Source organism: Micropterus salmoides, unplaced genomic scaffold, assembly GCF_014851395.1.
Source record: "Micropterus salmoides isolate LMB-PRFRI ecotype aquatic unplaced genomic scaffold, ASM1485139v1 Ms_hic_scaffold_4, whole genome shotgun sequence".
Classification (NCBI taxonomy): Eukaryota; Metazoa; Chordata; class Actinopteri; order Centrarchiformes; family Centrarchidae; genus Micropterus; species Micropterus salmoides.
The window spans coordinates 22,755,547-22,771,610 of record NW_024043372.1 but is presented as its reverse complement, the minus strand read 5'-3'; the positions used below and the strand labels follow the sequence as shown (position 1 = coordinate 22,771,610).

Genomic DNA, 16,064 nt, shown 5'->3' with positions numbered 1-16,064 from the left:
GTGTGACCTCACCTCCAATGTTCTGCAGCGTGATGGCAATACCTGCTGCCATCTTCCCCGGGGTCCCAAAGGCCCTGTAGCCCAGCTGCTCATACGCACGAATACCTGAGCCACAAATACAAGATAAAAGGTTGTTATCAATGTTTTTAAAAACTCATACTAACAAGGGCATAGGGCTGTAATGTGACTGTAAATCTAATAAAGCTTGTACATGACAACTTATGCAGCAGTTGATAGAATACTGGGGGTTCACACATTGTGATCTTATCATCTGAGGTTTCGCTAATTTGTAGATGGCACCAAGGTGTTTGGGGAGCAGCCAGGACAGAAGTTTTTCATTGCAGGGAAATGTGCTCGTGACATTTTATTGCATATGACAACACATTCCTTGAATCCTTGAATCAGAAGATGCAGATTGTGAGGATACATACATACCTACAATACCAGAGGACTTTAGCAGTAAATGGATGGAATATGATGAGAGGACTGCCACCACTGTTAGAAGTACCCTGAAACAGACATACAACAGACATGTCCAGTATTACTGCAGAAATGCCATTTTAAATCACCACTCAACCAAATGTTTTCATTTTTCTCACGAACTGAAAACTGAAAATTTTATGTAGTTTATATAGCTGCAGCACAAGCATACATTTTCTGGAATCCCGGTACATAGATTGTGTTGGAAGAAGACCTCCCTTTACCCTGGGTTGTTACTCAAGCTGAGCCAAGGAGGCTGCCCTGTCAGCCCCTCTGCCACAGTAAATAATCACACACACACACACAAACCCCAGATGGACAGTTAAAAAAAAACAAAACATTTCCAATGCAAAGCTGAGATTGACAGAATGAGGAAAATCCTTTGTAAACATTAATCTTATCCTCTTTGCTCCTCATTGGTGGAATAACCCACTTCAGTCACAACAGTCATTCCTTCCATTTTCAGTAAGAGATTCCTCCTCAAGAGGGACTGCAATCATCCTCTCTCCACTGACTCATATTCACCGTTTTTACATGTTATTCCTCTTCAGGCATCCTGCTGCAATGATACGCTTCCATCTTTTCTATTTGATTATTAGATTAATCTATTTGGTTCCTGGAATAATTGTAATCCATCCTCAAATAATATGCTCTCATTAAAAATCATTCCCGAGAAGAATCTGAGCAAGGTTAAATTTTTCTGTCTTTACCATAGACTAAACGAGTATTTATTCATAGGCTGATTCATGATGCTTTTATTTATGAGGATGTACTTATTCAATTTTGACATTAACAGTTCATGTAATGCTTTAAGACTAGGGCTCAACCTCAATACTTTTTTGGAACTAACCAAAATGTGTCTACTGAAAACTGTCAAGTACTGAAAGCTGGTATCAAATGTTTGCTCAGGTTTGTGTTCTTTTTACACATTTATTGCTCAGACAGATCCTGAATTTGCCCTTTTTTTGTATTTTATTTAAGCAAAGTTCTCCCTTGGTTGCCTGCTTTAAGGCAACATTTAACATTGTAGAACTTTGGCTTCTTTAATCAAAAAAAAAAGTTTTGCAAACAAGATTTATTGTTTTTCTCAAAGTGAAGTATCAAAAGATGTATTGCTTTATTTCAGCGACCCTATCAGCACTAGTTTTGAAAAATGACAAGCAGCCCTGTTCAAGACACTGACTAATTAGTATGATTTCTTAACGGTATCCACAAACCTACAACAACACGTTAAAAATAAGCACCCTTGCAAGTTGCACATTACATCTTTTACTAGAATTAAATACTTATTTTCAAACTACTAGACCTTACATTTATTTTAAGACTTTTCAGTGTTGGGAACTTATCTACTGACTTTCCCTGACCCTGATTCCAACTCTTTTCTATTTCCTTGCTCTTTTGTTGTTACTGTTGGCGACATTAACTTTCTCTCTCTTACACACACACTCTCCCTTCATTCCTCTCTCCTTTTGGAAAAGCCAGACAGCACGTCTTTCATCTTGACTTCGACTCTTGGCCAGTTAAGCAGTTTTTTTGTTGTTTTTCTTCTTGTTTGTCTTTTTTTCAGACTATGTGAAAGAATGTTGGGTTGACTTGCAGTGGAGGATTTAGTCAGTCAAGTGGCAGTGGGAAGACAGATCTGCTGACAGTCAGACAGACTGACACACTTGGGTCACTGTAGCTCTGCTCACAGCTTTCCACCCCGCTGCATTCCAACCAGGGCCAGGGCCACTGACCTGCTGAAGCCTCTGCAGCCGCCAACAAAAATCTGTCAGGCCATGAGGCATACAGAAACAAAAGACATTCCCAAACAATCATTAGGTATAATAAATGGCTTCACCCTCTCCTTTATTGAGTTATATAGCTTTTTTGTGCATGCAAGTGAAAAAGTCCAAAGTCCAGCCCAAAGGGCGTTCCCATCTCCCACAGAAAACACTGCTCTGAAATGCCTGACAGCTCGTTTGTAGTCCAGTCTTTTCTTCCACTTTCTTGTGACATCACAAGAAAACATGTGTCATAATGCTTGCCTAGCGGCTAGTCAGACATGCCTTCAAAAAAAAAACGGTGGAAAAACACTCCATGACAAGACGTCCACTTGCTGCCTCCCCTCTCTATTCCAAACACTACGTACTCTCCAGGCAGTCAATGGACATAAAGTTGTTACTGTGATGTAGAGACAGAGCTCAGTTAAAACTTTATATTTGAAAGATACATTTGTTACAGATTAATAACTCACCACTCTGAAACTCTTGCTCCAGTCCATGTTGCTAAGCTGGTCGGCAACCTGTAGGCTACAGCTGAACCGGCTTTTCACAAGCCGTCCTTCTCTGATTCTGATCAGCTAGTAGTCCTTAACTAGGAACTGCGTATGTGCAACTACCAACAAAGATCATGTAGAAGTGAGATGTATCGTATCATAGCTAAAACGGAGTTTTCAACACAGGGTGAAAAGAGGAGCTGCAGCAATGTACAGTATGACAAAAAATATGGTGTTTTTCACTATTTAAACCTGTTACGGTACAAACCTTAAATAAAATTATGAACCTGAAAATGAGCATAATATGACCACTTTAAGTTAAGAGCATGAGTCAAATTGTGGCTCTCACTGTAGTCCAAAAACTGCTCTTAATCCACTCGTGTCTTCACTACAGTCTGGAAATGTATTGCAACTTCAAATAAGACTGGATACAGGTTGTACTCAGTGCCAAATAAAGCATAAACATACCTATTGTTCAACTAATCCCTGACAATAACCCAACAACACCGCTCTTGATTTGATTTATTCTGAGAATATATTCATAGATTAATTCAATAGACATAAACAATGATGCGCAAATGCTAACCTACGTGGAGTGAACTGATGCATCGTGCCTCAGATCAGTGTGCAGCCTGAAGTGGATGAATGAAAGGCTTCATAATTCTTCAAGGTTCAATGTGCAGAAGATGTCTGCAGCAGGCAGTCAGTGGAGGGAATAAGAACAACCTAGGTAACAGAAATACTCAGCAACAGGCCCATTTTTTTGCTGTCGGCATTTATTTTGCCTTTGTTTACACGGTCATCTCATTTTTAGGTCTTCTGTCCCCTTTAGGAGCAGGACCTAGGGCTCAGAGTGACACAGTACACTGCTTGAAAAAAAATAATGTTTTGAGGCAATCACCAGCATGAAGTCCAGTGTGGAACACATATAAATTGCCACTACTCCTTTGCTAAATATGTCACTGACCCTGCCTGCTTTCTCAGTGGCTACTCTATTGTTTGACACAAGATCATGCAGATATGCACACAAAGACACAAAGAGACAAAAACACAACCTTTCATCTATAACAAGACGGATAAATACACACTCTCTGATGCCTTCAGTCACGTACTATAAATTCTCACGCGATTACGTGTATTCATCAAAGTAAAACGCAATTCATTTCATCTCCTGTCTAGCCAAGGGTCAAAAACATTGGTGACACAGAGTTCAGCCAGTCCAGACGGTAGACAGCTTGAAAAACCTCAGTCACACAACTCAGATCAAAATAAGAAGCTTTCTCTAACACAAGGGAAAATCCCGCAGATATGACTGCCTAGGAAAAGAGCTCAAATAATGCCCTTGAATGATATTTTAGGGCGGTGGTAGCTGTCAAACATTGAAACTAGCTTCACATTGCTCCCAGATTGATTTGGATCATGAACGTCAATATGCTATTACTTTTCTGTTTGCTGTGAAATCTTCTGCCTCACCAGAGCTTAAAAAATACACTTGAAACAAGTTATACAAACATCCATTCCCCTCTCACTGGAGCTCTGTATTGTAATTTTATTCAGGGATGCTTAGTTACAATAAAAGGCACTGCCTGAATTTTCAAAAAAAAAAAAAAAAAAAGTAATACTGAGGTGTTTACAGCAGTGCCATTTAATCTTCCACAGAAAAAGGACTTAGCTCAGGTTGCTTCAGTACCAGCCACCTGACGCCCTGAGATGAGAACGTGTTGCAAAATCTAGCACCATCAGGAAGAGGTGTCAAAACAGCATGAGGAAGGCAAAGAAATGTCATTAGCCCCCTTTCCACTGCATGGTACCAGCTCAACTCGCCTTGACTTGCAACAACTCTACTCGCCTTTTTTTGGTTGTAATTGTACCTGCTACCAGGTACTTTTTTTCGTATCAGCTTCGTCGAGGTTGCAAGTGAGCTGAGGCGATACTAAAATGTGACATGAAAACATGGCAGACTACTGATTGGTCAGAGAGAATCGTCACTATTCACTGCATCATCATTGCACGCGCCTGCCAGCAACACAAAGTTTTATATTTTACAATTTAAATACATTATTTCATCACTAAATCCATTTCTGAGAAGTTTTGAGATGAGAAATCAACTGTGTAGATTTCGAATATTGACAGTTTTACAAGAAGTGATGGCGGAACAAAAACATGCTTGAAAATTTTTGGAGTTGAGGAGCTCCGTAAGTGGCGGCGAGCGAAGCCTGCGCCAACCCGCGGGAGGAGCCCTCTGATCCCACAGTTACACAGACCACTGCAGGAACAACGTCAGAGGAAAACACAACTGTAAGGTTTTCATACCGCTTATCTGTCTTTACATTCTGAGTAATGTTGAAACGTTTTAACTTAAATCCAGAGACAGTTGTTAGTGTGTAGGTTGCGTGTGTGTCGCATTGAACATTACGTTGCAGCAGTTGTGTTTGGCGTTGCTATGACGACCAGCTACATTGAAGGGTACTATCTGCAATGGAAAACGGAGGACGGCCAAACCGAGTCGAGTAGCGTCGAGTCGAGGCGAGTTGAGCTGGTACTGGCAATGGAAAAACGGCAATTGTCGCTGTAGCTATCTGGTGAGATCACCCTCTGGAAACACCTGCCTGCTTATTTTTGAGAAACAAGCAACAAAACAGATCAAAATCTTACAGCTGGAAAGCTCCTGAAAAAAGGGAGAAATCCTGAATGCAGTAACACGTGTATTTAAGACCAAAATGAGCGCATAAAGCTTTGACAGCCCATCATTCCAATATTATAACAATACAAAGTTTAAATTATATTCCACCACAGAGCTTCATTAGGTTTATATGCAGAATCCAACTTGCATAAATAAAATTTACGCCCACTAGCTGATATTATGGCACAGTACGTGAATAATATCTAGCAGACTAGATCTGCTCTCCCCGATGGCAGGAGATTCAGACAGGATGAAAAGTCTGAGAGTTTGGATGGCCAACAAAACTGCTGATGATGAAGCCAACACAGTGCATACAATGAAATGGCAATGCCAGAAGAATTACAATAAGCCAGTCTACAGGCTTCAAAGGCTGGAGATATTCTGAATTTTTCTTATTGTCCAGACCAAAATTAACTATGAATTGAGTGGCTACTAACAAGTATGGTCTGTGGGACTAAAGATATAGCTTATTTCTTTGCCACAGAGCTCCAATGTTGAGCCAGTGTCAAAAACACTTCAGTGATGCACCAATGGTACCCTGGGTTACATGTTCCTCTTATTATGATGAACATTACAATAGAACAGTACACCATCTTGATACAATAAATACTCACTAAAGCATCCAAATGCTAACAGGTCTGAAGAAAAAAAAACCTTGTCAGAGAAGGTCAGCACCAGAAACATGGCTTACAGTAAATGGGGTTATACAAAGTGTTTGCTTGACTAATCTCTTTAGTGTCACTGTATGCTTAATTCTTGCATAGAGTCAACGTATGAGAACTCACTGCAGCTCAAAGGTTCAAAGACCTCCAGCGCCATCAGGTAGAAAAAACATCTCCATGAAAATATAAATGATCAACCTGAAAGCTGCAGTGGACCGACTGTGACGTCGTTATCCTGACAGACAATGCTGCTGGTGCGGAGGCTTAAAATTGTTAAGCCCCTCGTGTATACAGTATATACACCCACTGGTTAAAGACAGAGAATCAACCACACAGAAACTATGAGGTTATTTTCTGCATCTGTGGTTACAGTTACACTCGTTTATAGCACAAGTAAATTATTTCCAGTATGCCATTTTCATCAAGGAGACTTTATTCATCAAGGAAATGTGCCCTGTGTCATTGGTTTCTGTGTCATAAACAGGGACTGCTGCCTGCTTAAAACAAGACAGTTACAATACAATTAGGTACTATTTATGTGCGACACAGATCGCCACTGGAAAGACCTTAGCGGGAAGAAAATGAGTCAGACAACATCTGTGAGATGTGATTCAGTTATTCTAATGCTTCCAATCTGTTATCATGGTGTTAAATATTTAGTGTATCAAACTTACAAAAACAGGACGACCCCTGTGTTGGCCATGGCATACGCTAGTCCTAGGATTCCACTTCCCATGATTGCGTTGCCCAGGTTAAAGACAGACATCCCAAACGAGGTTTTCCCCTCAAACTATAGTCAATGCAAGACAGGACAGGAGAGAAATAAATGTTAGATTATCATTAGTGCTGGGCAACCATTAAAAATTTTAATCGCGATTAATCACATTGTTACGCGCAAAATTGAATAATGAATTCTAAAGTAGTGTATCGTGCATTTTTTATTTATTGTACTGCTATGTACACAAAAGTGCAATAATATGTGGTTTGCAAACATTTTAAACAAATGCTTTTTGCAGGTGCTTTTTACCAGCAGTATGCCCTTTACATAGTAGCAATAAAATATTTCTTGTAAATCTCAACATAAACTTTAATGTAATCAAATCAAATATAAAACCAATGCTATTTGCCACTGCCAGGACATTACCTTTTATCTAGCTTGTTAAAAAAAGTTACCATCAGAGTCCAGTTTTCTTGTTTGTTTGTTTTTTCTGAATAGGTATCAGCAGGTATCTTTTTATCAGGCAGCAGCGTAAACAGTCTATGTCTAACAGTCTATAATTTTAACTTAAGTTAAATAGGCTACAGCTGTGTAGCGCACAGAAGCTGTTGCCATGGTTACTCTCTATAGTGTCTGCCATTTACTCGCGGAGGGCTGTCTGATCACCGGAGCGCAGAGCAACTCCGCAGGGCCAAGCGACTACGTTGCGATTTTAAGAACGTTTCTATCTATCTTCCCCAATACTAATCAGCATGCAGTGTGTAGCTATCCACTTTGCTATGGTATTTGATTGCTTGTCTTGCTTTTGTTTATCTAGCTACATCTGCCAGACGCTGCATCCAGCGTAGTCTGCCAAAGCTAATTAATGCGTTAACGTGATAGTAACTTGTTAACTTGCCCAGCCCTAATTATTATATATAGATATATATAGAAAAAGCCAATTGGCTGTGTTTTAACTTACATCTGTAAAGCGTATAGTCTTCTTGTCCTCCATTTCTGATAAGAACTCCTGGCTCTCTGGGAGGTTGGCCTCTGTATTCTCGGTTCTGTGGGGACTAATGGAAAGAAACACCGTCAAAGAACTTGAGGTAACACTACAATAAACAAAAACGCTGTCATTTCTTTTTTATAGAACAGGCTCTGGTTTAGAACCAGAATTTGCTTTTCTGTGCATTTTTACACTAATTTCAACACACAGCACCTTGAATTTGAAACACATTCTCTCTTTCTCACATTATTATTTCATACATACCTAGCATTCTGGGCACTATTGGGTACAGTTTCCCTACAAGCAGTGTAGAGAAAGGCCATCCATCACCCAAGGAGAGCACAAAGTGGAAAAACAACACCCTCAGTCAAAATATAATAAGGCAAATAATACAGCGAAGGACTGTCTATAAATTACCATCTGTATCCCGGAGAGAGACATTTTAATTAAACCATTTATTACATAGAAAGGACACAAATATTGCTAGACAACCATTGTCTGGATAATTATGCATTTACCTCACATCCATTATCCAGCACAAATGATAGTACAATAAGTGAGCAGGTAGAGTGTAAATGTCATCAATGGCACATCACCAGGCAGTTAATGGATATACACTATTAGCTGTTACTGTCACTTTACTGACAAAGCTGAAGTGCCACCACAGGCAGCAGGGTGACATAATCAATCTCACCACAACACACGCAATTAGCTGCTATTTTTGTCTCTCCCTAATATATTGTGAGCATTGAGGCCTTCCATTGAGATAATATTTTAATGGTGGTGTATACGGAATTCCAGCCAAATAAGTGAGAGTCAGGTCCTTCTTGTGCTGATGGGGGTAACCTCCCGATCAGTAAAGACACAGGCACACAGACAAGCTACACATGATGACACCTGTGTCACTTGATGTTCTTTTAACACACAGTGTGTAATGTGATGTGATGCATGAGAGAAGACAGGTGAGACCTTCAGCGAGTGACACGTTAAGACGACAACTAAAAGCACCCAGCGACTCAAATCACCTTGCTTAAATGGTGGCAGCAGGCCTATAATAGAGGACTGGATGTTGAAATGAGAGAGAATCTCAAAGTGAAAGGTTCTTTATCACTGATTTAGCCTTTGTATTTCACAAAAAAACATTTTTCCCCAGGTGGTTTCTTGCCATGCAAATAAGGTAACAATATCAGACAGTGGAAAAGTCATCTTTTTTCAGCAATAACAAGTTAAAAAGGTATTCCTAATAGATTTACATAGACTGTGTAGACTGTAAGTAGGATTATACTCACTGTTCACCGTCCTCTGCAGGTGGTGTTTTCACTGATGCTGTGATCTCCTCCCCAGGATCATGGCCTTTCCCATTAGGAATAGCGTTTGCCTCAGCAGGGACACTTTCCACAGTCTCAGCTGGTTTATCCTCACTCATATCTGCTCTGGTGCCTTGGTGTGTATGTAAGAATGAATCTCTTTAAATGTGTAAATGTCTGAAGCTGTGTCAGTGCGCTGAGAGAGAAGTTTCTATTTTTCCCCTGGGATCTGTGAAAGAGAACATATGGGTAATTAGCGTACTATTTTGCAATGAAACGGGCACTTTCATAGTTTATAAAGTGAACTAGAAAGCCCTTTGTCATTTTTTAATTCATTTCTCTTCTCGCAGGTAAAACAAGTACAATCACATTCTTGCCAACCACTAGGCCATCTCATTTCATGATTCATATGATGATCACTGTATTTTCTAAAAACAGAATTCATTAATGGACATAAACTTATGATTATATAAATAAAATACATGTTGTGAACTAAGAAAACGCTGTTGACAATATGTAATTGTTGCTTGAGACCGGAGATAACATTTGCTTTTATTTAATAATAGCAGCAAGGGGCTGAACGATTTAGAAAAAATATCTAATTGCAATTATTTTGACTGATACTGCAATCGCGATATAATTTGCAATATTAGAGGGAATTATAATTTTTACATGATTATTCTAATTTTCATTGAAATACATATTTGAATGATTATGGTATGATTCTTGCAAGGATCTGTTCTAACAAAGATGTTTTATCTGTATGAATATGACGTGCAGGCCGGGACATCTCTGCAGCGCGACACATTTATACATTAAAATGGTGAATGGTCTGCGCTTGTCTAGTGCCTTTCTAATCTTCCGACCACTCAAACCATTTTTACACTACATCACATTTGCCCATTCACACACATTCATACACTGAGCCTAACTGCTCAGAACAGAAACTAGTATTCACACATCGCCATCAGGGGCAATTTGGGGTTCAGTATCTTGCCCAAGGAACAGCTGATCTTCCGATTAACGGGTAACCCGTTAATACTCCAGAGCCACAGCCGCCCCGCAGAATGGTATTTTCACATATATTTCACCAACAAATATTGCATCTCCTGCGATTTGAATATTCAAGTAGGCCATATTGCGATTTAGATTACTTGTTCAACCCTAACAGAAAGTCCAACTCAATCAGAAATTGCCAAACAAATGCAATGGCACTGACTATGCTTTAATTCCTGGCTTCAAACAAAAATGAAAAAAGTATTTCCCGACTGGGAAAATCATGTGAACAACCCCTGAAGTAGGAACAACTCGGGAATTCGAAGAATCTTGGTACACGGGTTGCCGAGTTGTTGATGTCTTAAGCATAGAATCATGGCAGACAACGAGGTTGAATGCTAATCAAACACATCTCTGTAGTAGCGTCCATGTTGTTTCCACATTCCGATTTAAAAGCACATGATCACACCTGAGATGGAAGAACGACTTCACAACTCAGGAAATGGGACCATCCGAGCAGCATGTGAATGCACAGTGACAGACACATAGGATGATAAAGGAGGCCATCCTGAGGGCAGTGAGTCCATATCTTCCTTAAAGGGTAATTTTGGTTTTAAACCTGGGCCCTATTTTCACATATTTTGAGGTCAAAATGACGAGTTTTGAAATCCATGCAGCCACTGCAGCTGGTCCTGGCTGAAGTCATCGACTGCACAGATTACAAGACTACCTACTACTCATTTCAACACCAAAATATGTGAAAATAAGGCCCAGGTTTAAAGTTACCAAATTACCCTTCAAGGCCCAGCCGGTATGTGATTGAACTATTCACTTTATGAATGCTGACAAAGGGGATGACAACAGAGATGTCAAGATGGAGAAACAACACAAAATTCCTAATAGAGAAAAACACCTAATAAAGTAATTTGGATTGTGGACAAAATGAAGATTGAAACTGTCAACAAAACTTTTGAGGATTTAGGAAAAATCTTAAAATCCTTTGTGAAACCCTGATACGGTAAATCTGAATGGATGAAAACAACATGCTGATGCTGACTGTCAGCCGTTAACGTTTTCACTAAAGCAAAAACACCATGCTGCTGCTATGTTACTCAAAATATAGACCTGACAATAAATGGATATTTTGGCAAATCCTGCAAATAATTAACACATCAACTGACAGGTCTACGCTCAGAGGAAACAGAGCTTTTAGTTTTCTGTGACACACTGGGCTTTGCGTCAGGCCTCTGTTTCCTGGGTATCCTGTTGTGGTGTCTTAGCTGACCAGCTGGCTTGTGGGGCCCAGAAAGGCCCCCATGACATGTATCTCCTGGATGCTGTTGACCAAAGCCCCATATCTGGCTGGCCCTGAATGATCTCCTTTACTCTGCTGCATAAACAGCAGTGGAGGCTATAATGGAGAGCACGTTGGGGGCCATAGAGGAGGAACACAAATGGTAGAACCCCCAACATTGAGATAAATAGAGAAGAACCAGCTAGGACCAGCCACAAACCAGTTCTAGCCGTCTTTGTGCCTCCATTTTTCTGCTTGTCACTTTTCTCTTGGTTTCCTCTTTTATTTAGAAGGGTTCAACATAGCAACAATGCTCAGGGTTTTCTGTACCACCACTCCTGGCAACCACTCAGCTGTCCTTTTCCCTCAGGCTTCTTCCGCTTCACAGCCCGTCCTTTTAAAAGTAGCTTTTTGTAATATCATTTTAACACATCAAACACAGTGTGAGGTGAATAAACCCCGATCTTCATCTAGCAGTCCTCTGAACCTGTCTTATCAACCTCGTTGCTGTGAGCTTCACTGCACAGCCAGGCCTCTCGGTGTCTCTGGTTAAAGCCAGGCAACGTGGTTGGGCAGCAAAGCACAGTGCACAATGGCACATGTTGTGCGGTTTCCTGGGAACGGGTTGGAGAACAGTAGTACTATTGTGCCAGGCATCATTATACTGCCAGGGCCCCCTTGGCTGTAGTTCGCCAGGCCACTCGAGAGGCTGAAAAGGTATTTCACTGGGCTCTAATTGAAAAGATGCCACCTTGAATTCAGCAAATGCCAGTATCCTGTATCCATGCTCAGTTGTAGCAGAGTTGCTGACGACAGCAATGGGAGAGGCAGTGCCCCTCTCGTGGGACAAATCACTGCACAGAACCACACTGCGACTCAAATAGTCCACAAATCACAAGGAGGTTGGGGGAAGCCATTCAAGGACAATACACGATGGGCTGTCCGGCTACAAGGGTGCCTCTTCAATGGCCTCAAGCAGTGGAGTTTGAAACAGCAGACCTGATTGGACAGAGTTGTGGCTCCTACAACCATTATGTTCAATAACAAAGGCAATGACATCCTTGGAAATGGAGTGGAAGCACACTAACTCAGTCAGAAACTCTTATTTTTAGAAAGCTTGTTCTCCAGTCCTCCAGAGTTTGAAGCAAATTAAGGTGAAACACAGGTAGCTGAAACGCTGTGGGGAAAATTCTAGTAGGACAAGGTTTTGGCAGCAGAAATACTAATTCTGATATCAGGTATTATTTATTATATACAGATATATGTACTGAAATAATACAGATTCAGTTAAAGATATAAATGCTGTGAACAAAGATCAGTATAAGGATCATAAGGGACTGCTATTGGACCTCTGGGCTTTCAGTGACATGCATGGTTATTTATGTAATACTTCTAATTTCATGAAATGTATTTAGATAGTGCCAAACTATATTATTGACCAACATCCTAATACCACTATCTGGTGTATTAGGATCAAATGTGTTAAGTGGCAAGCCACCACCAATATTTATAACCAAGAAAATGAGAATGAGCACAAAAGCAGTTGAGTTCAGCTCCACGGGCTTGAGAAAAAATTACCATACCACCATTGTGGCATGAAACAGAGGAAGAGTTGTGTGTTCGTAAGGAAATGCTTGGAAAAACTGAAATGCTCTGTGGTCTGTAGACACTATGTCATCCAAAAACGCATGTGCAATCCGAATGAGCAATTACAGTTTTCCCTGATTTCAAAACATCATGTACCCAAACAAAAACATCATTGAGAGCAGACTTTCTCTTTTCAAAAGCATCAGTGTAACTGAAGAACACAAATTTAACATAAATAAAGTGTGTTTACTTTCACCATTGCACCATGAAACATTACAGAACAAAGAGTGCATTTACACAGTCATTAGTATTCTTGCTTTGGGCCTTGATCTTATTTGGGATATGGTGTTTTAAAAGAACAAAATAAGAAAACTGATTATTCATATCCCTGTATACAAGATTCTAACAGTACCCAGGATTCAAGGTAGCATATCCAGGTTTTTGAATCCAGGATATGATGTTTACATGTGCAACACATAACTGGGATACTCCAAAAATCCAAACATAACCAGGATACGAGTGCGCATACAAAGACACTCATTGACAGTCTGATAAAATTATAATGAATCTCCGCAGTCTGATTGTCTCAGTTATGCCATCTGTTACAAATAAAATAATTCCAATAAACCACATTTCTCAAGAGCAGAAGCACAGTTTTATAAAGTTTTAAACAAAGAATAAAGCAATAGTTGTAGAAAAAAAGAAAATCAGAAGAAACAGCAGAAGGACCAGATGGAAAAAGAAATGTTTCCCCACAGATATCTAAACTTCTGAATCCTATGCAAGAGTTAAAGCCACATTGTGAAGCTCTTGGTGGGAGTAAATTAGTCTTTTCACAGCAACAACAGGAGCTATGTTTATCCAAGCCCTCATCCAAAACATCACCTCAGTTTGCCAACACACAGCAAGTGCATGCGCCTCAGTTCGCCGACTCTGACGTAAGCAACTCCGTTGAGAGACGTCATCGCACAAGAAGGCAAACCGAGCCAGGCCGTTTTACTGATTGTTCTTCTTAAACTGATACCTGAGCCAAACAACACTGCATGCTGATTCATCCTCACTTATTGCTGTGCAATGTGTGCATTTGTGTTTGTAGCTGATTCTGTGATTAATTGTTTGTGCAGTTTATGCAATGAGTAATCTCAAATTGTAATACTGCCTCCTCTGTCACTACTTGATGACATTCTCATTTGCCTCTGGCCATATAAGCTTTCTTAATTGAGTCTCCACTGTAATTTTCGCAGACTCTTAATCTGTTGAAGAGTGTGTGTTTTTCTCTCTTGTTTCTCACACTCTGATCCATGGGTGCAGTGAAAGCAGAGCTAGAATGTTGTATGTGCCATCAACAAGCCTGAATAACATTTTATTCATAATGAAATATCCTTAAAATCCTCCACAGCATCATCACATCGTTGAACCACAGCAGTTCTAAAAAATGAAATCTCACTTACTAAAGGATTTTTATGGCACTATAGCTGCCAAAACAGCCTGTTTTTTAATTAAATAGTTGCTGTACTGAAACCAGGAAAAGGAAGAGATTTCCTGCAGATTAAGAGATTACACATGCCCACAATTTCACTGACGAGAAGCTAATAGATCTATCAGAGGACATTTTATTGTAAAACAGTGAGTTGAGACCCTGGACCGCTGACAGTCAGGATGATAGAGCAGATCAGATTAGGGCCCATCTCGCTCAAGCAGGAAATCAGGATCAAACAGCTCAGGTCACTCCATACACTCTTGCTCTGGTATAAAAATAGTTCCAGAGGAGTGAAATGCCTGGATGTAACCCCACGTCATGTCACACTCAAAGCTTTGTTTAAGTGCTGCTGCATGTGCCACTGAACACAGCAGCTGCCTGAAATAAGCAGTAAACACTCAGCGAACACGTCCACCAACCATCTGTCTGTGTTCTGGTTCTTCACACAAGGGTGAACATGCACATAAACACACAAGATGAAAAACACACACACACACACACACACACACACACACACACACACACACACACACAAAGACACGTTCAGTGTAATTACGGGAAAACGTCATGCTGTTGTTGAATGAATTAAACATTCCAAACAGCAACAGACAAAAAATAGAGCTATCATCACCATCACCAAAATGTGTAACTGAGACCGGTATAGAATTACACTTGCTGTAGAGCCAAGATGTTTGCAATACGTGAGTCCACTCAATCAGTCTTCCATTTATCTTTCAGTCTTCCAGAGTAGGGCTGAACGATATGCAAAAAAACCAATCATATTGTATGGTGGAAGCTTTAAGGAATCACAGCAACTCAACCACAAAGTGGCAGACCACGTAAAGTTACAGAGTTTAGTCGCCGAGTGAGGCGCATAGTGAGTAAAAGTTGCCAACGCACTGCTGTCTCAATAACTGCAAAGTTCTTATGTGGCATTCAGACCAAACGCGAATTTTCTCCTCGCGACGCTTTCCTCGCATGAGTTCATTCGCTGCAATTGTTCACACACAACGCGAGAAGGCGATTTTAACGTGATAACGTGAATAAACACAACTTGCCATTACTACAGCTGTATGAACCCAAAGTAAACATTTTGCTGTGATTAAATAGCAATAAACGGATTAAACTGATGCCGAAATAACTACAACATGATGCAGATTTGTTAAACATGTGAATTCATGCTTTGTCAGGTCTGTCAGCAAGACAGCAGGACTTCTAAACAACTTCTAAAATGTTTGTTTTCTGAATGGAGTTTGGATCGATCAGGGCTATGGGTCACGGTAAAGTACAATGATAGCTGGAATAAAGTTACAGACACATGTTTTCTGAACTCACCAGGTAGTTCAACTTCCTCGCTTTCTTTTCTCCAAGTAATGTCCAGTTTTGTTCCGGTTTTTATATAAATATGAAGTTGTAGTCCGGCAGAGCTAACGACGCTAACAACAACAGTGGAACCGGATGTGCACAGAAGCTAGCTGCTGAGAAGCTCCAGTGAAGATAAATCAATGTTGTAATCCCAAAAACTAAAGTAAAAAGCTAATTTAATGAAAGCAGTAAACTCTGAGCTCCTCCCACGAGTAAACGGCGTAGTTGTCAGAGCAGAATCCAGACC

General features: G+C 40.3%; 1 protein-coding gene across 4 annotated transcripts in view; it reads right to left on the bottom strand.

Moving 5' to 3' along the window:
* The window catches only part of LOC119886704 (sodium-coupled neutral amino acid transporter 3-like), a 42,480-nt gene that overhangs the window by 14,205 nt on the left and 12,211 nt on the right, over positions 1 to 16,064 (bottom strand). For 3 of the 4 annotated variants that reach the window (XM_038697611.1, XM_038697609.1, XM_038697610.1), the window contains exons 2-7: positions 9,078 to 9,324; positions 8,053 to 8,085; positions 7,762 to 7,855; positions 6,757 to 6,872; positions 436 to 509; positions 13 to 105 (exon numbers count right to left, since the gene is read on the bottom strand). In XM_038697611.1, coding sequence (XP_038553539.1) covers positions 13 to 105; positions 436 to 509; positions 6,757 to 6,872; positions 7,762 to 7,855; positions 8,053 to 8,085; positions 9,078 to 9,214 — 547 coding nt within the window. In that variant the 5' untranslated portion in view covers positions 9,215 to 9,324. The remainder of the gene's footprint in view (positions 1 to 12; positions 106 to 435; positions 510 to 6,756; positions 6,873 to 7,761; positions 7,856 to 8,052; positions 8,086 to 9,077; positions 9,325 to 16,064) is intronic. The other variant, XM_038697612.1, reaches the window with a different exon arrangement.